This window comes from Lipotes vexillifer, unplaced genomic scaffold (genome assembly GCF_000442215.2).
Source record: "Lipotes vexillifer unplaced genomic scaffold, Lipotes_vexillifer_v1.1 scaffold120, whole genome shotgun sequence".
Taxonomy (NCBI): domain Eukaryota; kingdom Metazoa; phylum Chordata; class Mammalia; order Artiodactyla; family Lipotidae; genus Lipotes; species Lipotes vexillifer.
Genome location: NW_006791240.1, coordinates 1627116 through 1649939, shown reverse-complemented (window position 1 = coordinate 1649939; position 22824 = coordinate 1627116). Strand labels below are relative to the sequence as shown.

The window sequence follows — 22824 nt, the reverse complement described above, 5'->3', positions numbered from 1 at the left end:
CCTCCCTTCCTTCCTTCCTTCCACCTTCCCTCCCTTCCTTCCTTCCTGAAAAGAAACATAGTCATTGTGGAAAATCCAGAAAACAAAACAGTTTTAAAGAAGGGGGAAATAGTCACTCATAGACAGCCATCAAGATAGCTGCCTTTACCATTTTAATGTATTTATTCCTGCTGGTCTTTTTCTAAGCATACTTTAACATAGGGACCAAACACTATGCTATGTACTCAGTCACGAAGATGAATAATGCATTATCTCTGCTCTTTATGATATTTAGAGGGTTCCAAACTAGCCTAAGTTTTCTCTATGTTTTAGCACTTTTTTCCACAAGTAAAGTGTGCCATGTGATTTTCAATGTAATGAAATCCTATTTAAAATATTTTAAAATCACCCTAACTTAATGGCTAATCAAAATCCTACCACATAATATCCTCCTACCACAGAGATTCTACATTTATCATCATGTATATTTTTAAAATATGGCTTATCAAATTTCCCTTAAAAAGCATAGAATGCAGTTTTCTACATTTACTCCATTAAGATTATTAAGTTAGCATTTCATAGTTATATAATGCTGTACTTAAATTCAATAATATTTTCTTGTAGCTTTTTTAATTGCATTTTTACTGTTTAAAAATGCTATTTATGAATATCCCCTTTGTTGGTCTGCTCTAAGAAATATTGCTTATATGTGAATATTTTGAATTAGGAATAAATGAAATTCCGTTTTTGCTGTCAGAACCAAATTGTAAAAATGCATTGCATGTCTTTGAAAATCAGTATACTCTATTAGCAGGCCTGTCAATATAAAAAGTGCATTCCCTTTCCACCTCTTGCTCTAATAACCTCTTCTGTGTTACTCTGAGGCAGTTCACATAATCAGAGTATATTGTCAGCTTACTGGAGTTGGGGAAGCATGAAATGAAAATCACGTTAATATTGATCCAATTCTTTTACTTGCAAGTGTCCTTGATGTCCTTTTCCACAGAGCAATAACTGTTGATGTTAGGTAGCCATTTTCTTTTATTTCTTATAGTCCAGTAAATCATTTACAAGTATAACTAATGTGAATAGGAACTTATCACTTAGAATAATAATCTGTGAACATTCCATCTTAATTAATGTCCACATTGCTAATTCTGGATATTTACTCTGCCGTTGAAATAAGTTCAAGGTTTTCAGAGAACAGCCTGCCTTCAGGTGTAATGTTTATGCCTAGTTTAAAACAATCAAAAGTCTGTACAAGTTACTCATGCTGTACTCTAATTTTATGTGATATAACAATGTATTAAAATGGACCATAAATAGTAATATCAGTTATTGATTCAAGTAAGCATTACCATTTCTGAATCAAATTCATTATAAATTTGAAGCTGGTATCTTGGTAGTTTTATGGTGATATAGATAATATCTATTTTGAATTACAAAATATATTCTCTGTCAACAGAAATGAATTGAACTGAGAACCATGGTTAAATCCAACGCATTCAGACTAAACTACCCACAACTAAGAAATGAAGAATTTGATGTGTAAAATCTGTGTCCAGATTTTTTATCTGTATTAATTAAATTTAGTCAATAACTATTCAGATTTTTATGTAAAGTGTGTTTGAAACAACAAATAGAAATTGTTTATTTGAATAGAAACAGTCTATTGCATTTATAGAAATACTTGCTTTCATAAAAAGATTTTGTATTGATAAAGTGAGGCTCCTGACTCAACATCAAATATAAAAGAGAAAAAAAGATACCTGAGTTTTCCAGTCATTCTTTCCAATAGTGTTTTTATTCAGTATCACTAACAGTCCTTACCATTAGGATTTTTCTATTGCAAAGACGGTTTTTTCTTTAATCCTGTTCTATACAGAAGATGATTTTTTTTTTCAGTCCTCGGCCTTCAGCAGGTCTTTCCTTCTATGTCATCATCATTTACGTTACTTAAGAAAGGAAATACTATGTCTGTGCTATAATGTCAAAGGCAAAATTTAATTTTGAATTTAAATTATTTACAAAGAAAAATACTTACTTTTCAGTAAATGACTATTACAGTGAAGTTTGTTCTATGTATGTATTACTGCTTTTATCTCACATTAAGATTGACATAAAACATTTTTGAGTGTTAGGTTTCTCAATACAACAAAAACCATTCTTTCATCTTGTTTAAAATGTTCAAAATTGTAAAATTCTCAGTAATAGATTGATTCATACGTATTATTGCACAAGATCATATCACCATATTTAATGTAATTAGTTGGGAGTATTTATCTTAAAATCTTTTCCTTTTGGTGGAAATTAAATAATATTATTGGAGTTACTAAAAGCGCTGTTCTGTAAAGATATTTGTTGCTCTGATTTCAGCTTTAATGAGAAAAAGTAATGTCTATTTAAAATTTCCCAAAGTATTTATGTGTCATTAATACTCCTAAAAGAAGTATTTAGGTTTGAAAATGAATTGCAGCATTTTCTCTTACGTAAGGGGAGATTTTTGTCAAAACACATTTCCCAAGCTAAAAATGTTGTGAAATGGTGTATATTGAAAAGAATTTCTCCTCCAAAAAAGACTGCCATCTTAAACTGATTTCAAGATGTTTAGAAACATTAGAATTTCCTGATATTGCATTTAGATTAAATTACAATGAGACTAAATTTCCATTCTTCCCATTTCCTTCCAATGATGGAAGAAAAGTATGTATTAAATGGCTCATCTTTATCATTCTCTAAAGCAAATTGCGATATCAACTTTGTTGAGAAAGCAGTTTTTTCCTTATCCAAGATATTAAGAACATTTATATTTTTAAGATGCCTATATACAAAATCAAAAATGCATGTCAAACATATTGATGCTTATGTAATTTTATTTAATAATATCTTTAAATGAATAATATGGTTATTGAGGGAAAATCAGTTTTTAATGTAAGCTATTTACACTCCATTCAGCTTTACAAACACTTCATGGTACCTGCCTACACGCTATCCTTGCTGTCTTCAGGAATTATCCGATCTAGGGGAGGTGTTGAAGGCTTGTATTGCCTTGTAATGAATATAAACAGTGTTACAACAGCATGATGGAGGGAAGAAGATTAATCCCAATTGAAGGAAAGGAAACCATTATTTGTTGAATACTCATTATTGACTAGGTATTGTGCTAATAAGACCTTAGACGCATCCATTATCTTATTTGAGTTTTTAAATCCTCACATCAGCCTGCTTCTTTCCCCCTTTATATAAATCTTAGGCAGCATTATTGTAAGCAATAAAGCATTGGTTGTATTCTTGTTCATTTTTAAATTATGTACTTAGTAAACTTTTAATACTCTTGTTAGTTTATTTTATCAACATTTTAACAAACATTTTGAGAGCTTATTATATAAATAATATTCACACATTTCACAGTATTTCAGCATCCATTGTCTCATTTCAACATTGCAATAATCCTGTGAGAGTTGAGTTAAAAAATACTTGGTTCTCTTTCAACGGGCTAGGAAACTGAGGTTAGGAGATCGGTCTGGATATATTTGTAAAATACGTTTTTAATGGATGTTTGCAGGAAAAATAAAGTAAGAATTGCAAATCACACAGTCCACCTTACTCATTTACGAGGAAACTGTAAAGGACATAAAGAGAAAAGTAACTTTTCTTAAGTACTGTACATATAAAATGATTAATATGCAAATTATGTTTGTATTTTCATGTGCTCACTTAACAAATATTTATTGATTGCCACTTTTTTTGGCACTCGATACACTGGAAATTAAAATCTAATGTGAGAATACCTAAATAAAAGACTTAAAAATATCAAAAAATAATATATTTTGACTTATAAGATACAAAATTTATACAGTGAAGAGAATAATCAACTAAACTGAATTCTGAACGACAGAGCAGGTAAGAGAATTCCATGTAAAAGAAATTACACATGTCAGACTTAAAGGTTTGAAACAGTGTGGCATGTTTGGGAACAAAAGCATTCAGCTCTTGGGGAATATAAAGTGTGAAGAGGTCAAATCAGTAAATTAGTGAGATATTAAATAAGCAGGGGCCAGCTCATGAGTCTTACACCATGTACTTAAATTGTACAGATCAAATAACATGGAAAATGTGTTCTTACGGAGTAGATATACATAATATAGGTAGATAAGTAGATAGGTAGGTAGATACACATGTATGTTCATGTATCATTTTAATAAATGAAAATTAAAGCCATATTTCCATACTCAGTGGAAAATAAATGATAACTATAATATAAAACTGGTAAGAAGCCCCTGCTACACTAAAATTGGCTTGTTATGGGTTTATATCTTTTCTCTTCATGCATTAACCACACAGACATGATTTATTGTTTCCCTATTGTTATAAATTACTTTTTTCCTTATTGGTATAGATGTTTTAGAGTTGTCTATAGAATAATTCCTTAAACAGAAATAAACTACTTTATAGTATTTTTCTTTACATTAACTGTTTATGTGTATCAATAGAAAAAGACATGATAGGCAAATGAAATTTCTTTGCCTTAATTGCCCAGACATTCCAGTTAGACATATTCTCTGAATATTATCAAGATAAGTTAATGTCTCCAATTTATCACTTCTATATTTTAACTTACCCTTGTTTAAAATAACAATATAATTTTTAAATGATAATTAATAATTATTATTATTATAGTAGTAATAATGCTAGAGTATAATAACAGTACTAAAAACAGAAACATAGTTTTCTCATTACTTCACTTTTAAAATATACTTTGTTTCACGTGGATCCTTATTATTAAGAGAAATATTACAAAAGAGGAGCTTCATTTAGGTCCATGTAATGCAGTATTCTATATTAGATGGCATTTTCACATACAGAGCTTTAAGCATATTTACTTACTAAGAAATCTAATGTGTATAGGATGTTTTCCTGTATTTGTTATTTGTAACATGATGTGGAAAATAAGTGTAATTTTTGGATTTGGCTTCATTAATCTATAATTTGGTGGGATTTTTTATTCTGAAACCTTTCAGATTTTATGGCATTTTAATGTTTTCTTAGAAAATAAGGGTGTATGTCTAGCCTATCCAGCTTAATACATAATTCACATTTTCAAAGCTAAGGCATTCTGGTGGTTTGTGGTACTCGCTTGTTAATTTCCTGATGAATGGCTAAAGAGGCCAAGAAGTGCACTCAGTCCAACATGTCTTCTGAAGATAGATGATCTCAAATAAATTCTCTTCCCAGTCAGATTTTGATTTGCTGGGTGTTAAACCAATTCTTTCTAAGGACAGTGTTTATAAGCCTTGTAATGAGACAGCCCTTTGAGACCTTACCTCTTTTTGCCTGTAATTTTGATAAATGAAAGTCTAATTCATAAAGGATATTGTGATTGAAAAGCACCTTTGGATCTCATATACTTTCATTTAGATAAATGTTTGGTGCAGTATCGTAAAAATCAGGAAGTTTACTGAGCTGCAAACTGATAACACTTGAACAGGGACGATAAGTTTGGTGTGTTGGTAGGGATTAGTTTACTACATATCTTTTGAAGACATAATTGTTTTACTGCTTTAAAACTAGAGGGGGTAAAATTGAATATACATTTCTCAAATATAATATACATTTGAGAGCTCTCATTCCTTTGACTAAATTTTCTTTATTGGAAGATTTTAATTTTATTTTATATTTTTAATAACACAAGAGTAATGTAAAGCCTTTTTAAAAAAGACAAAGCAGAATGCACACAGCTGTGATACAAGGAAAAACTTGCTTTATTAAGCTGGCTCATGCATAAAGGGCTTTATTGACTATTTCATGTAAAGAACCAAGTTCCCTTTCATGTGAATTCATAGATTCTTCAATAAGCGCTCAAACTGAAGGCAATTCACCAAGAATCTCTGAGATATCCTGGAATCTTCAGGTTAAGAGATATCCAGAGGTAACTTCTATGTCTCAGGTTATTCATTTATTCAGTATTTATGAGGACTTGCTGTGTCCCAGGCAGCGTGCTAATAACTGCGATTACAAAGACAGAAGGATGTTTCTAGTCATCCAGGAAGGAGCTTCCAGGCTGTGTGGAGATAACAAGCACACAAACGATTATAATACATATAACTACTAGAGTAGCAGGATTTACGAAGCATAAGGGATGGGACTTCCCTGGTGGTCCAGTGGTTAAGACTCCGCACTTCCAACGCAGGGAGCACAGGTTCGATCCCTGGTTGGGGTCTAAGATCCCACATGCCACGCTGCATGGCCAGAAAAAGCAGCATGTGGGAGAGTGCACACAAACCTGCCTTAAGAGATCAGAGTGGGGAACTCTGGGTGGGTAGACTTGAACTTCCGTTCAGCAAGTGTTCATGGCACACCTGCTGAGTACCAGGCACTGAGGCTGCAGAATGAGGCTATATAGCCCAGTGGAGAAGACATACACATAACAGATAGCACCCACTCAGTGTGGTTGAGTTCTGTGTAGACTGTGAAAGTATGGATCGGTTAGGAAAGGCACCTGAAGGAGGTGAGTTTTGAAGGTTAAGTAAGAATTAGCCGAACAAAGGAGGAAGGAAGGGACATACCATATTGAGGGAATACTTTTAGCACTTTTTAAAGAGGTCTGAGAAAACATGACATATTTTGGAAGCTGTAAATGGTCCAGTATTGCTCATGGGGGAGTAAGAAAAACTGAGACAAAACTGGTAATGAGAGGGTAAAAGGCCTTAATCAGTTATGCTAAGGGGTTTAGATTTGTGTCCTAGAGTAGAAGCCTTGCACTGAGTGTTGTTGATTGGGAGGGGTTAACACACAATATTAAGCAGGAAAATATTCTCAACTTATTAGTGTTTAATAATAATACTCTGACAAAAGTATGGGGGGTGGTGTGAATAAGGGAGCTATTAAGGCCTTCTAAACCAGAATGATGATGGCTTGAGATGGGTCAAGTCCCTCACCTTACAGAATGAATCCTGTGTCTGTGGCTTAATTACGTGGGTAGATCAAAATAGGAGGAGGTGAAGAAGCAAAAGATAATTCGTTCAGTTTAGGGAAACGTGGAACTAGGACTCTCCAGCTGATGACGCCTAGTAGAAATATGGCTGTAAAGACCTCAGGAGAGATTTCTTGGTTATTAATCACTGGATTTGCCTCTTTGTTCTCAGATGATGCAAGCTCCGAGTTTCTCAAATTAAGTTACTACCCAAGAAGCAAACAACGTATAAAGATAGCTGTCCCCAGAAGATTACTGTTGTGCTGGCTTTATAACACCAAGAATCCAAATGAAATTAAGATAAGGTTCTGGAGCATTCAGTAATCAATCCTCAAGCTTTTATTCCAGAAATAAGAATCATCTGTGGGCCAGTGAAAGAGGACTACACATATAAGCCATTTAATTCCCCTCACCTTCCATGTAGCATTGATCTGTATGTCTCTGAAGTATTTATTGAAAGATATATTTAACAATCTGTTACTTTATATTGTTAAGCTATATTTAAACCCTGCTCTCTAGATGCTATTGTCCAGTAAGAGCTAGGATGACAGACGGTACCTCTCAGCCAGTGACACTCTACAGTGCTGTCATGACATGCTGTGTTCCTCAACATGTGTTTTTTACTCCTCTCTGGGCTACCTTTGCGTCAATTTGTTAATGTTTTAGCAAACAGAATTGGCTCTGAGTCACTAACAAAAAGAAATGTGAAAGCTGCAAAGAAAGAAGCTAACAGTCTGGTTTACAATGCAAGTTTTACCACAGCTAGATGCACGTCCAAGAAAATGGTTGAGCAAATATCCACAGGCAGTAGGGGACTGTTGGCAGTCCTGTACTGGGCCTAGGAGAATTGACCGGAAGTATTCATTGTTCACTGGAGAGGATTTTGGCCAAAGGCATGACAAGATTTGCAGAGTAATTGCATGTATACACAATACCATAAACATCCCCTAAAACTATGATACAAAAATGCTGTGTAGCAGTGATTTATTAGGCTCCCATATTCAGGAATATATCCACTATACCAAATGAAATGTGAAGGTGTTTTTCTAGTTAATGCTGCTCCTTGAAGCCTATATCCTAATACTAAAGCTAGAACACAGTAAATTACACCATTTTCTTCCAGGTTGAATTCCAACTTCAAGTGACATGAAATAAAGGTATTTCTTAGCTGTATACATATAATTTCCTTGTAGCTCAGTAATAATTTCAGATTCAATGGCACCTGCCGAAGCAGATGTTTGAATGCAAATATTGAAATATTTGTTAAGCAGTCAAATCCATGAGAGATTTAAATGTGTTGTAATTTCTAACCTGCGCATTGATTAACAAGTTAATGCTAGGTCAACTCTTGCTATATTTCAATTTTTCTGAGTTATTTTTTGTGTGTTTGAATTTTGTACTATTTTTTATATCAAAATAAGGATATCACTTTAGAAAGCCATTATTTATTTCATCCATTGCTAAGGAAATGGCTGTTTTGATGTACATTATATGTCTGCATCATTCCTTACTCTGCCTTTCTGTAGCTTCCCAGTAACAACCATTTCTCCCTTCAGATGTGAATGCTTTCTTCTTTTCTTCATACTTACCTACTTTAAAAAATGATCTGATCAGTTGATTATCTAATTCACACTGAAGTATAATTGTGTAAAAGTGTTTAATTTTATGTATCAGAAAAGCAAGTTTGTGGTGACGTACAGATTTTTGGTAGAAAGTGCAGTGATCTTAGAGTCCCAAGTCCTAGGTTCCCCAACAAGGCATGTAGCTTTCTCAGCCTGTTCCTCATCTGCAACATAAGAGCAGGTGATTACACCCCTTGCCTTTCTGGTGGAGTTACTTAGGCCAAACAAGATAAAGAAGGTAAAAATCTTCTATAATTGAAAGTAGTATGTAAATGCAGCATATATTTATAAGAAAGTAATGGATTTATAAGAAAGTAAATCACAGTGACCTAAATTATTATGTTTTGGTTGTGATTAGGCACTGAAGAAGATGTAGTAAAGTCTAAGAAAACATTCCGGAGTCAAGCAATAGTGAATCAGAATGCAGAGACAGAGCTTATGCTGGAAGGAGATGACGATGCCGTCAGTCTGCTCCAAGAGAAGGAAATCGACAATCTTGCAGGTAAATTTTTAAATATCTTTTAATTTTTTGTAAGTAATAAATGCACACAAAGTTATTGAATTTAAAATCTATCTCCTGATGAATAAGCTAGTGCCAGTGGTTGGAGCAATGCTCAATCACGTGAACATTAATAATTTATCTCATTTCTAGTATTGAAGAGAGGAAAATACATATCAAACTAATGATAAATGAATAGCATCTACTTTCTGTGTAGTGAAGAGCAGCTTTTAATATAGGAGAAATAATGGATAGCATAAACTGTTCCCATCTAACTGCCTGAATAATTGGGGGGCTGGTGGGGGGGAACGGGATGGTAGACTTCACATATGACTAACATGCTAACAGCCGTGAAAAATAGCCACTTCGGGCAGGTGACCATTGAAATAAGCCATTTCCTTCCTGCTGTCACTCTTGGGAATGTCCCTCCCCATCTCTGTTTTTTTTTCCTCTCTCCCCGCACTGCTAATCCCCACTACTAGGAGACATACTTTCACCTGCCCACCCTCAGTTTTCACTTTGTCCTGGTGCTCGTCTAAGGTCAATTCAGAGCAGCATCTACAATGGCCCAATGGGCTATATATACCTTAGTGTTGGCATATAACCATTTTTGGTTTTTAAACCACTTTTGAGAATCTGGTGAAAGCAGATTGTTTCATGAAGGTACACAGACAGTCTTGTACACAGTATCAGAGGGTTCACTGACCCCTGGAAACCAGTCTGTGGAATCATATCCTAGATCTCAGGCTAAAATCTCCTGCTTTAGGGTCTCAAAAGTGGTTGAATCTTAACCTCTATTCTATATTTTCACCCCATACAACATTGGAGTGGCAGATGACAGTAGAGAAGTGGACTTACATTCATCATTATGTTTACAAAATAGCGCTCCTGTTTCCAGAACTAAGCTGAAAATTACCTGGCATGCATTAGGAAAGTCTCCAACAATATTTCTGCCAGTTAGAAATCTCTCACTTTACCAAAGAGAAGATGTTAATTGTAAACTGGAGAGGAACGTTATTCTTCCTCTTCTAGAAAATGTTTAATAAGGTTATTCTAACACCAGCTCCTGGATATGCCTATGTTATTAGCAATTCTGTATCATGAAAACGATTTTTCCTATTTAAAACCAATCTTAAGTCCATGAACAAACGTTTGCCTTGAATTCCCGAGGAAATGTTCAAGTTTTTAGTAGTGTTGTTTTTGTGGGTTTTTTTAGTAGTTCAGAGATTTTTATCTGAGGCCACTTGGCAATTTAAGCGAATGAAGTCCATTATTTCTTTTTGCCACAGATTGTTTTCTCATTTTCTGGTCTTATTCTTGATCCTAAAGAACTAGAGAAAATTCACAAACACGATTTCTGACCTGTTGAGGTAATGTGTTGCCTTTCCTCATTCACATATCCTCACAGATATGTTCAATAATTATACAGTTTAGTTTAGCATCTCTGGTCTTTAGTTCCCACAGGTAATTAGTTGATACAAATTTGGCTAGTACCTTGAAGTTTATTATGATGAGATATGCCCACTAATACCAGAAGCAAAATCTGGTAATGATTAATGACTCCTTTATATTTCTCTCTTCTAATGGTGGCTTGAGTAATTATTAATATTAATTTATGCTTATAAACAAAATTCTCAAAATAACATTAAGTTAAAATATGTAAAGAGCAATGAAAGCAGGCTTGAAATACACTGTTTAAAAATCGAATCTTAGCCAACGGTCTCTACCAATACTCCTACAACTTCTGTCTTTTAAGCAGATTTTTCTTTGAGCAGATTTGCTCTTTTCCCTATCCAGCAAATCCTAACTCATACTCTTTATGTGGAATCCTCGTGTCTGAAAAATCTTATAAACTGTCCTAAAATATTGATCTTCTACTTAGTCTACAGTGTTCATGTTTAAATCAGCAGCGCACAAATGTGACCCTGAACTTTGAATGCAGTAGAAAAGAAGTAGGGGATGGATGTTTTGTGAAGGGAGAAGTAACAGCCACAGAAATAGTCTGTGTAATATATAGGTGTCTAACAGATTCATTCTGTAAATGCTGAAGCCTGCTTACTAATCTGGACTGCCATGATAGTGACAATGTCACATAAAAATAATTTTGGGGCTTCCCTGGTGGCGCAGTGGTTGAGAATCCGCCTGCCGATGCGGGGGATGCGGGTTCGTGCCCTGGTCCGGGAAGATCCCACATGCCGCGGAGCGGCTGGGCCAGTGAGCCGTGGCCGCTGGGCCTGCGCATTCGGAGCCTGTGCTCCGCGGCGGGAGAGGCCACGGCAGTGGGAGGCCCGCGTACTGCAGAAATAAATAATAATAATAATAATTTTGGAAGTTAATTACAAACCAGTATTCTTAGGTTTTAAAAAAAGTCAGCTATAAGTTTTAAAGCACATGAATACATAACTTTTTTTGTTGCTTTAACAAATTCTTATCCAAGTAATTGTTATCTCCGTCTCAGAAGTCAAAATTTGCTAAATAATAATGTCTTTCTTAGGATCAGTTTCTGTTTATAAAAAGAAAAAAAAAGAGGAAGAAGTATAGCCAGCATGTCTTGCTAGGAACCAGGCGGTGTTTCATGTGCAATAACCTATTTAATAGTCACAACAATCCTGAGAGGTAGATACAATTATTATTACCTTAATTTTACAAATGAGGATATAGAGGTCAAGACAAATTTAAATAGCTTGCATAAGGTTAACAAGTGTATAAAATAATGTATTTCCTTAAAAATATGTAGTATATGGCACAAACTAAAATACACCAAATAGTGTCTTTAAATAAATATGTGTATATACTTAGAAGTTTATGAATAAGCATAGTAATTCATTTTAGTTTTATATATGTGTTCCCAAAAATCATCTAGTAAGTTAAAAAAAAGCTGACAGGGTATTTTCAGCACAATTGTATTTAAACATTGACCCTTTCTCATGTTTTCTCCAGTTTCCTTGGAATTTTCTAGTTTTAATAAAGATACGGTGTCCTCAAAGTTCTACAGTTTTAAATGTCATACAATTTTCTGTTTCACTTTTAGTTCCCTTTCTTCCCAAGCTGTTCATCTCAAGAGGCAAGTTAAATATGTGTGACTAGTAATTACTCAATTTATTATGTATTGTTGCAAATGGCTAATATGATTATAATATAGAACTATGCCAATCAATTATTACATTAATAACATCTAACTTGATTTATTTTAATTGCTTTTTTAGTTTGTAGAGATTGACCGAAGTGAATTAGCACCTAAGATTTCATATGTAATTAAAAATTTCAACTTACTAATTATATTGTTACTTAAAACATTGAAATTAATTTGTGTAATTCAACTGATTTTAATCTAAAATCTCAATTATTTATTTTAATTTGAAATTTAGCTCGGCAGGTTATTTCTTCAAGTAATTATTGAGTAACTAAAATTTAAAATTAACTCAAATTTGTGTGAATTGACAAGTGAATGATTTAATTTAATTGATAGAAAGGCTTGTCTCCCACTAATAGAATGTATTTCATTTCTTTTAGAGTAGTAGTTCTGTCACATATGAGGGTAACAATAGAAATATTTTACATAATAGAATTAGAATTCATACGGATTCCTTTATTGTTACTTCCAAATGTTAGTAATTTTGCTAATTTAGAGAATTCTGAGTTAATGTTAATGATGATGGTCCTTCATGCTTTATCAGTTCTGTAAGTTGTTAAAAATGTTTTGTTTATGTATATGTAAGCTGTTATTACCAACAATCCACCCATGTATTTAATGTCAAATAACTTAAACAATTTTCTACAAGCCCACACCACCAATGTTCAAACTTCTCTTTTTACCTGAAATATCCTTCACACATCTCTAATCTACACCCTCCCTTATCTCCTATCAAAATCTCTACCCCTTTTTATACCTATTTAATAAAATACTTTGTGAAATATTCACTAGCCAGTCTTATCACCCCATAACTTTTTTTTTTTTTTTTCTTGCGATACGCGGGCCTCTCACTGTTGTGGCCTCTCCCATTGCGGAGCACAGGCTCTGGACGCGCAGGCTCAGCGGCCGTGGCTCACGGGCCCAGCCACACCGTGGCATGTGGGATCTTCCCGGACCGGGGCACGAACCCGTGTCCCCTGCATCAGCAGGCGGACTCTCAACCACTGCGCCACCAGGGAATCCCCCTATAACATTTTTTGACAACAACTTTATTGAGATACAATTCACATACCATACAATTGACCCATTTAAAGTGCACAGTGATTTTAATGATTTCACAGTTACACAACCATTGCCACAATTTTAGCACATTTCATCACCTCAGAAAGGAATCTCATATTCTTTGGCCGTTCCCCCCAACTTTCCCATCCTTCCTCCACAGCCCTAGAGGACCACTAATCTACTTTCTGTCTCCAGAGATTTGCCTATTCTGGACATTTCATATCAGTGGAATCATATAATATGCAGTCTTTTGTGACTGGCTTCTTTTAGTTAGCATGATGTTTTCAAGGTTCATCCATGTCATAACATGTATATCTTTTTTATGGCAAATAATATTCCATTGTGTGAATGTACCACATTTTGTTTATCCATTCTTTGTCATTTATCCATTAAAATGTTGATGGACATTTGGTTCATTTCCACTTTTTGGCTGTTATAACTAACAATGCTGCTATGAGCTTTTATTTACAACATTTTATTTGAGCATAAGTTTTTTCTCTTGAGTATATGCCTAGGCATGGAATTGCTGGGTCAAATAATTACTCTGTTTTTAACTTTTTGAGGAACTGCTAGGCTGTTTTCCAAAGTGGCTTCATTATTTTAATTGCCATCAGCAGTGTGGGAGGGTCCAATTTCTCCACATTCTTCCCAATGCTGGTTATTATCTATCTTTTTTATTATAACTACCCCCCAAATTTTGATTATATTAATCTTAAGACACTTATTCCATAAAGCCTTGTTCTGTAGATGCTATTCTATATGTTTTATCCCTCCTTTTAGACTGTAAATTCCTTAAGGCTATCAAGCATATCCCATGTACCTTTGAACCATGAAGAAATCTAACAACATTACTTGCCCTTAAAATGTTCCCATTGAAAAAGTTCATTATAGGTAAACTGGAGAGCTGAGATAATTATCTAGTTAATTTATACCAAAACAAAGAGACAAAATAAAACTTTTGAGCTCTTGAAATTAAGTATTTGGGAGCTTGAATTATCAGATCATATGTTCATACTAATTAAATCATTCAAATAATGACTCAGTTCATTACTTGTCTTTTCCAGTGTATAAAGATCTAAAGTTAAGCTAATCTTGGTTCCATCCCAATTTCTACTAATTATGTCATTTTAACTAAATGTCTCTTAAGGTCCCCATTTTTAACATCAAGATACCACTGTGACTCTTAATCAAAAAAATAATAACTCTATCACATGGAAAAGATGTCCTATAACCAATGGACTATAATGTTATTTTGAATATTTTAAAAAGAATAATTAGTACAGGGAACTTAGCAACATGGGGAAGAAGTGTTAGAGTGTAAGGGTTGGATTTTTTGTGGGGGTGGGTTTCAAAATGGTAGATTTATAATCCTTTACACACACACACACACATGCACACACACACACACACGTGCGCACGCACGCGCACACACGCGCGCACGCATGTGCGCGCGTACACTCTAACCAAAGTCAAGAATCCGAAACTTAGAAGAAATGCATATGTGAATTTAAGAATGAGAAAAATATAGAAATAAGGGAGGTCTACTAAGAGAAATAGAATGTAGTCAACGGGATGTTCTCCTAAATGACAATCACTTTCCCCACGTGACTCACCTTTGAAGCTCATCACAGTTCCCATGCACTTTCACTGATGTTTAGAGGGCAGTAACTGTTCAGACTGTTTTTCTTATCGTTAACCAGTCAAATTCTTTGTATTTCGTGCAATCTCTGTTCCACCAATTCAAACTAAAAGCAGGTATCAAATGATAGGGACGGAGGAGGAAACCATTGCTTAGAATTTTTTTAAATTATGAAAGTTTCAGGCATACAACGTTATAATTCAACATCTGTATAAATACAAAGTGAGCACCTTCACAATTCTAATTACCATCCATCACTGTACAGTTGGCCCTCTGCGCTTATTTACTTAGAATTTTTTTAAGGTTGACCATTCCTACCTCCCTAAATCTCTATTTGACTGCATTTCACATACTCATTTACTTACTCAGTAACAGTTTTTGAGTACTTAGTGACTGTGTAGAACTCTGGGCTTCGGAGACTGATAGGAAAAAAAAAGCAGGAGAATCAGTTCTGCTACCCCCACTCAGCAACTCAAATAACCAGGAATTATGGTATAGAATATGCCTACCCTAATAAAGTGAAAGTAGACAATTAAGATGATCAGATAGATAATTTAGGCCTTTAAATGTTCTAACTTGAAATGTTCATCTACCAGAGGCAAAGTTGTTTATTTAAGGAGTGAATGTTACCTAAAAACTGAGCTAATAAGAAAGGAAGATAAAAACAAAGTATAGGGCATACAAGAAGGAAGAACTCAGGAGTCTAGAAAATTATAATAATAAAATGAAAGGAAAAACAGAATTCTAAAACCTAAGAGTTTTTCAGGGAAATGTGTTATTTAAAGAAGAAAAAGGAATATAAGCCGAAAGCACAGAAAAAATTTACTATAATTGTTTAATGGAATAAGAATATAAATACTATAGATGAGAACAAGGTCAGTTGTTTCATAGATGCAGATAAATTCTGACTCAGATCATGTCTGCTTGAGTCAGGCCTAACTATTCCACACAGTCCAATTCTAATATGATTAATGAAGATTCTTTTCCTGAAAAAACTAGTATTTTTTAAAAAATTCCTTAACAGTTACACTTAAGATGTTTTAATTACAAAGTCTAACTAGACTGGAATCAACCTGATATTTGTATTTAGGGGAAAATATCTTTTAAACATTCTGGATTCTCTGAAATGCATTTTGCTCAGGATTTTCCCCTTAATTTTTAAACCCAAATGTGTTTTAAGGGAAATTTAATCCATATGTCCCTGACTCACTCACACTTAACTCATCAAAATGTTGTTTAATAAAAGCTATTTGATGTTGAAAAAGCCTTATGAGTCTTTATAAGTCTTTTCTCTCTCTCTTTGAATTAGGAAGTTGCTTTGCAGTCATAAATAGTATACCCAAAGGGTTCGTGTTCAGCTTCAAACAGAATTCGCAAAGCTCTTAGAGACAACATTAACACATGCCCATTTCTTACAAAAGCTAAAATACTTAAACTTCTAAGTTAATTTTTTAATTCAGCTGAAAAGTTGTGAAAATCAATAAAAGCTTCACCTTGAATATCTAGCCTTCTTAGCCTTTCTTCATTATTTTTACAGTGTCTACAAGGCCATTTTAGAGTCTGCAAATATTTTACTGTATCCATCTTTCTGTATCTCCAAAAATGTATGTTCTCTCCAACCATGGATTCTGTAGTCTATAAAAACACTTTTAAGGTACTTTTAACTGAAACAACATCCAACTAACCAAACTTTGTAAATTTAAAATATAATAAAAGGACATAATTCAACCACGTTTGTTAGACATCAACCATGATTCAGCTCATATATAATGTTCTTACATCTTTTTTTTTTATTTTAAGAATAAGCCATTCTTTGTTATGCTGCAAATCTTTCACAAACCACAGTGATGAGGTCTGTTCTTTCTAATACAGTGTTCTAGTTGAAACCGGTTTTTATTTTTTACTGTTTTCTCTGTACGGAGAGTTTCCCACAAAGTAATCCCTCTACAGATTTATAGTTATATTTACTACCAACCTGAAAAGTAGTGGCAATGAACAACTCAACTCACTTACCAATAGACCATCTCTCTCCTACATGTAGGCAGCTAATGTTTCAAATGTCATGTTTTTTAAAGAGGATATGATGAGGATATTATTCACCTGTTGAAAACATGTGGGTCACCACATCTGTCACACTTGGAGGGAAAAAAAGTGTGAGATAACAAAACTGTTTTCCTAATGCCGAACTCTGGGCGTTAACAACTTGGAGAAGAGGAAGAGGTGAGGTTTCATCACTGCCTCACCTCTGAGTGCTCTGCCCTCCCTCTGAAAGACTTTGGCACTAATTCACAAATAGGTAAAAAACTGATTTTGCCACTACATTTAGAGCAGTGCCATACAAAAGGACAAATTAGTCCTTCTGCATACTGAAAATATTTTATTTATTTAATTATTTTGTTTCGATGACTTAGCGCTATGGAGCCAGGGCAACAGCCTGCAAGGGTACCTCAACATAAACAGTCAGCACTAAGGACAAGTTTTACATGGAAATCCGTTTATAAGTAGTTATTCCAGTAGAATCTGCTCCATCAGATCAATCATCAGTCCAATAAATATAAATGTAGAACAACTTTTTTTTTTTTTTTTTTTTTGCCATATGTGGGCCTCTCACTGTCGTGGCCTTTCCCGTTGCCGGACGCGCAAGCTCAGCGGCCATGGCTCACGGGCCCAGCCGCTCCGCGGCATGTGGGATCCTCCCGGACCGGGGCACGAACCCGTATCCCCTGCATCAGCAGGCGGACTCTCAACCACTGCGCCACCAGGGAGGCCCTAGAACAACTTTTTATCAGCAAAAAAGAAGAGAAAGTCAGCCTCAGTTTGCTGGCTAAATATTGTTAAATATCTTCTTTCCAGATAAAATGTTTAGGCAGTTTTATTGATCAGAAGATGACAGATAGTAATGTTTTATGTGTTTTTTCCTCAAAGTTCTGTTGAATTTTTCCTTCATTTTAAGTCAGTAACAGATGAAACAGCTAAATACAGTTGTAGTGCTATTTCAGTTCAATTTGTATCTAAAACAGGAATGTTAAGAACCAAATATCACAGAAAACTTTCTTTAAAAATAAATCTTGCATCTAAGATTGGGTTGTATGGATGAGTCTTCATTCACCAGCAAGTTTTCGGGGTGGCGGGGGGAGTGGAATGAGCTAGTTAAAGTAGCAAAGAGTAAGTGTGGATGGGCAAATGATGCTGGCAGATAACTTTACAACTCTATGAATTAGGTATTATACTTCATTCTAAGATGTGGAAACTTAGGGTCAGACGTTGGGGTATTTATTTATGATCATATAACAAATATCAATACATGAGCCAAGAAGTGAGCCCACTTTTCTTTCTCCGAAAGCCCTTGTTCATTCTACTACATCAGTGCTTTATTCTGGGTTTTTTAAAAAAAATCCTGAATTATAACCCATTGGTGTGTTAGCAAGTCAATTACTTAGACTATTACCAGCATTATTTGTAAATGAAATAAAATGAAAAGAAAAGATTCAAATAGAAAATGTCAAAATTCATCACACACAATAAAGATAAGAGCTGGAAGGACCTGTTGGGTCCTTATTCTCTGTTGCCAGATCCCAACTTGACTCAGGTTGGACGTGGTTATCCAAACAAAAGAAATATAAAATATTGAATATCTACTGTGTGTAAGACATTATGCTGGGTGCTTGGAGCAAAAGAACACATATGATTAAAGTTCCTGCTTTCAAGGAGTTTACAGTGAAGAGGGAGGACAGATAATGAAAAGAAAAAAAAAAAAAATCCTACATCTACAAAGGAAGCCATGATAACACAAAACAGGGCCCTTGACCGCCATGTGGATTCTGGATGGGTGTTCCTTTTAGTTAATCATAATAAGTAAAAGATTTAGAAAGATTTGGAGTTGTTACAGACGACATGTAAACATAGTATGCTAAACTACCACCTTCTCTGTGAAACTACAGTAGGTCTAAATTATTCGGGTAGAAGTATGAGGCAGAAATCTCTGAAGGTTACTGGGGTGGGGGGCATTTTGTGCCATGAGGTACCTGTATTTTATCCTAAAGGCTACAGTGAGGCAATGAACAACTTTTAAGCATGAAAAGATCTAATTTATGTTGTTTTAAAAATTACTCAGGCCACTGTACAGATTATGGTTTTAGGATGTCCAGACTTGAGGCAGGAGGCTGTTGTCCAGATCAGAGGTGATGGGAGCCTAAACTAAATTGGTGGTGGAGGAAAGAGGAGAGGAGGGCAACTTGTAACAACACTTAGGAGGTAAGATGTAAAAGACCATGATAATTGACCAGTTGTGAAGAGTAAGAATGAGGGGAATCTGTCCTGGGGGAAGAAATGACGTGGAAGCTGTTAAATGTGTTTGGGAATGTAAAGATGCAGGGTTTTAGCGGAGAGAAGACGGAAGATGACTGGTCAGATTGGTCTGTTGGGTATCCAGATTTTTTCAAATGTATAGAATGGTTTGAAATTTGAGAACCAAGTTGGGCATGGAGCTCATAATTTAAACCCTGAGATCACCCAAGGAAAGTGAGAATATAAAAATAGAAGAGTAGTAGCCCAAAGTCAGATCCCCTGTGGAACAACAAGGTTTAATTGGCCAACAAAGGACAGCTCCTCAGGGATACCAAGAAGGAAATCAGGCAGAAAGAGAACAGGAGAGAAGACAGGCTTACCTTGGAGATATTGCAGGTTCGGTTCCAGACCCCACCACAAAGCAAGTATTGCAATGAATCGAGGCACATGAATTTTTTGTTTCCCCAGTGCATAGAAAAGTTATGTTTAATGTTTATATCATATTGTAGTCTATTAAGCGTGCAATAGCATTGTGTTTAAAAAAATGTACATCCCTTAATGTAAAAAATACTTTATTGTTAAAAAAAAAGTGCTACCCGTCAACTGAGCCTCCAGCAGGTCATAATCTTTTCGCTGGCGGAGGGTCTTTCCCGGATGTTGATGGCTGCTGACTGATCAGGGTGGTGGGTGCTGAAGGTGGGGTGGCCGTGACAGTTTCTTGAAATAAGACCACAGTGAAGTTTGCCGCAGGGATTGACGCTGCCTTTCACGAATGATTTCTCTGTAGCATGCATGCAGTGCTGTTTGATAACATTTGCCCACAATAGAGCAGCTTTCAAAATTAGGCCCAGTCCTCTCAAACCCCACCACTGCTTTATCAACTAAGTTTGTGTACTATTCTTAATCCTTTGTTGTCATTTCAGCAGTCTTCACAGCATCTTCACCAGAAGTAGATTCCATCTCAAGAAACCAGTTTCTTTGCTCATCTATGTGAAGCAACTCCTCAACTCTTCAAGTTTTATCATGAGATTGCAGCAATTCAGTCACCTCTTCCAGCTCCACTTCTAATTCTAGTTCTCTTTCTATTTCCACCACATCTGCAGTTACTTCCTCCAGTGAAGTCTTGAACCCCTCAAAGTCATCCATAAGGGTTGAACTCAACTTCTGCCAAACACCTGTTAATGTTGACATTTTTACCTCTTCCCATGAATCACGAATCTTCCTAATGGCATCTAGAATGGTGAATCCTTGCCAGAAGGTTTTCCATTTACTTTGCCCAAATCCATGAAAGAAATCACTATTTATGGCAGCTATAGCCTTATTGAAATGTATCTCTTAAATAATGAGACTTGAAAGTCAAAATGACTCCTTGATCCATGGGCTGCAGAATGGAAATTATGTTAGCAGGCATGAAAACAACATTAATCTCCTTGTACGTCTCCATCAGAGCTCTTGGGTGACCAGGTGCGTTGTCAATGAGCAGTAATAATTTGAAAGGAACCTTTTTTTCTGAGCAGTAGGTCTTAACAGTGGGCTTAAAATATTCAGTAAACCATGTTGTCAACAGATGTGCTGTCATCCAGGCTTTGTTAGTGCATTTTATAGAGCACAGGCAGAATAGATTCAGCATAATTCTTAAGGGCCCTAGGATTTTCAGAATGGTAAATGAGCTTTGGCTTCAACCTAAAGTCACCAACTGCATTAGCCTCTAATGAAAGAGTCAGCCTGTCTTTTAAAGCTTTGAAGCCAGGCATTGACTTCTCTCTGGCTATGAAAGTCCTGGATGGCATCTTCTTCCAATAGAAGACCATTTCATCTACGGTGAAAATCTGTTGTTTAGTGTAGCCTCCTTCATAAATTATCTTGGCTAGATCTTCTGGATAGCTTGCTTCTACAGTGCAGCTTCTCCATCAGCACTCGCTGGCTTCACCTTTCACCTTTATATTATGGGGACGGCTTCTTTCCTTAAATCTCATGGACCAACCTCTGCTGGCTTCAGACTTATCTTCTGCAGCTTCCTCGCCTCTCTCAGTCTTCATAGAATTGAAGAGAGTCAGAGCCTTGCTCTGGATTAGGTTTGAGATTAAGGGAATGCTGTGGCTGGTTTGGTCTTCTATCCAGACCACTAAAACTTTCTCCAGTCAGCAATAAGGCTGTTTCCCTTTCTTATCATTCATGCGCTCACTGGAGTAGCACTTTTAATTTCCTTCAAGAACTTTTCCTTTGCATTCACAACTTGGCGAACTCCTTGGCCCAAGAGGCCTAGCTTTTGGCCTGTCTCTGCTTTCAACATGCCTTCCTCACTAAGCTTACTCATTTCTAGCTTTTGATTTTAAGTGAGAGACCTGTGACTCTTCCTTTCACTTGAATACTTACAGGCCAATGTAGGGTTATTAATTGGCCTAATTTCAATATTGTTGTGTCTCAGGGAATAGGGAGAGAGAGAGACAAGAGAATGGAATGGTCAGTGGAGCAGTCAGAACAAACACAACATTTACCAATTACGTTTAGTCTTATATTGGTAGGGTTCATGGTGCCCCCAAACAATTACAGTATTAATGTCAATGATCACTGATCACACATCACCATAGCAAATATAATAATAATGAAAAAGTTTGAAATATTATGAGAATTAGCAAAATGTGATACAGAGACTTGGAGTGTGCAAGTGCTATTGGAAAAAAAAAGCTCTATCAAGCTTCTGGATGCAGGGTTGCCACAAACCTTCAATTTGTAAAAAACACAGTCTCTGCCAAGTGCAATAAAATGAGTTATGTCTATAGTATGCTTTAGAAGTCAAGGAACTCTGGCTCAGTCATTTTCAAACTGGTATTCCTTGGAACACAGTTATTTTGAAATATGCTAATGAGAAAAAGAGTATAGTTAAAGGTATTTGGAAAATTCTGGGTTTAAAAATAAAATGTTACACAGATTGTGTGTGTTTTTTTTTTAATTGATGGAAGGGCTTTTCCAAACTTTTAGCATATTAATTAATATGTATGTCCCTAACACCTTGGCCTAAGTAGAGGATGAGGGTGAAGCCAAAAGGAGTGGATAGGAATGAGGAACTAAGAGGTGAAAACTGAAGTCCAGAAGCTTAACAAAGGAGAGGAGACCAAGATAAAAGAGCAGCTAAAGTGGATGAGAGTAGGACCGAATGCCAGATGGAGAGAGTAACTGACCTGAACAGGAGGAAAGTTACATTTTCTGGAGAAAAAGAGATAACAGTAAATGCAGAGGCAGAAAAATCTTTAGATAGAGGAAGACATTGAGATAAATAACCAAATTTCATTTTCTCCAAAATATGAATACTTCATTTATTATGCGGTCAGGATGGATGAATGTTCATATGTGAATTTTTCTAGGAAGGGGCCATATATTTAGTCATCTTCTCTAAGAGATGTGTGAGCCCGAAAAAGGACAGACACCACTGCTCCACACTGTAATACCTGAGCTTTAATCTTTGGTTCATTGACCTAAAAAAATCTGACATTTGAGGCTACGTGTTTTTTCAGTCCCGTCTCACACTGCTCCCCTTTACACCTCCTAATCGCTGGCCCATCTTATTTCCTACTGTCCATATCCTGCATCTGTTTGTTCAAACTCTTCTCCTGCTTCCCAACACTCTTT

The 22824-nt window shown here is 35.5% G+C and overlaps 1 protein-coding gene across 1 annotated transcript in view; it reads left to right on the top strand.

Annotated features, from left to right (window-relative positions):
- NBEA (neurobeachin) overlaps positions 1 to 22824 on the top strand; it is a 640668-nt gene that overhangs the window by 405522 nt on the left and 212322 nt on the right. Inside the window, 1 exon segment of the mRNA XM_007464249.1 lies at positions 8933 to 9076. Within this exon segment, the coding sequence (XP_007464311.1) occupies positions 8933 to 9076 (144 nt within the window).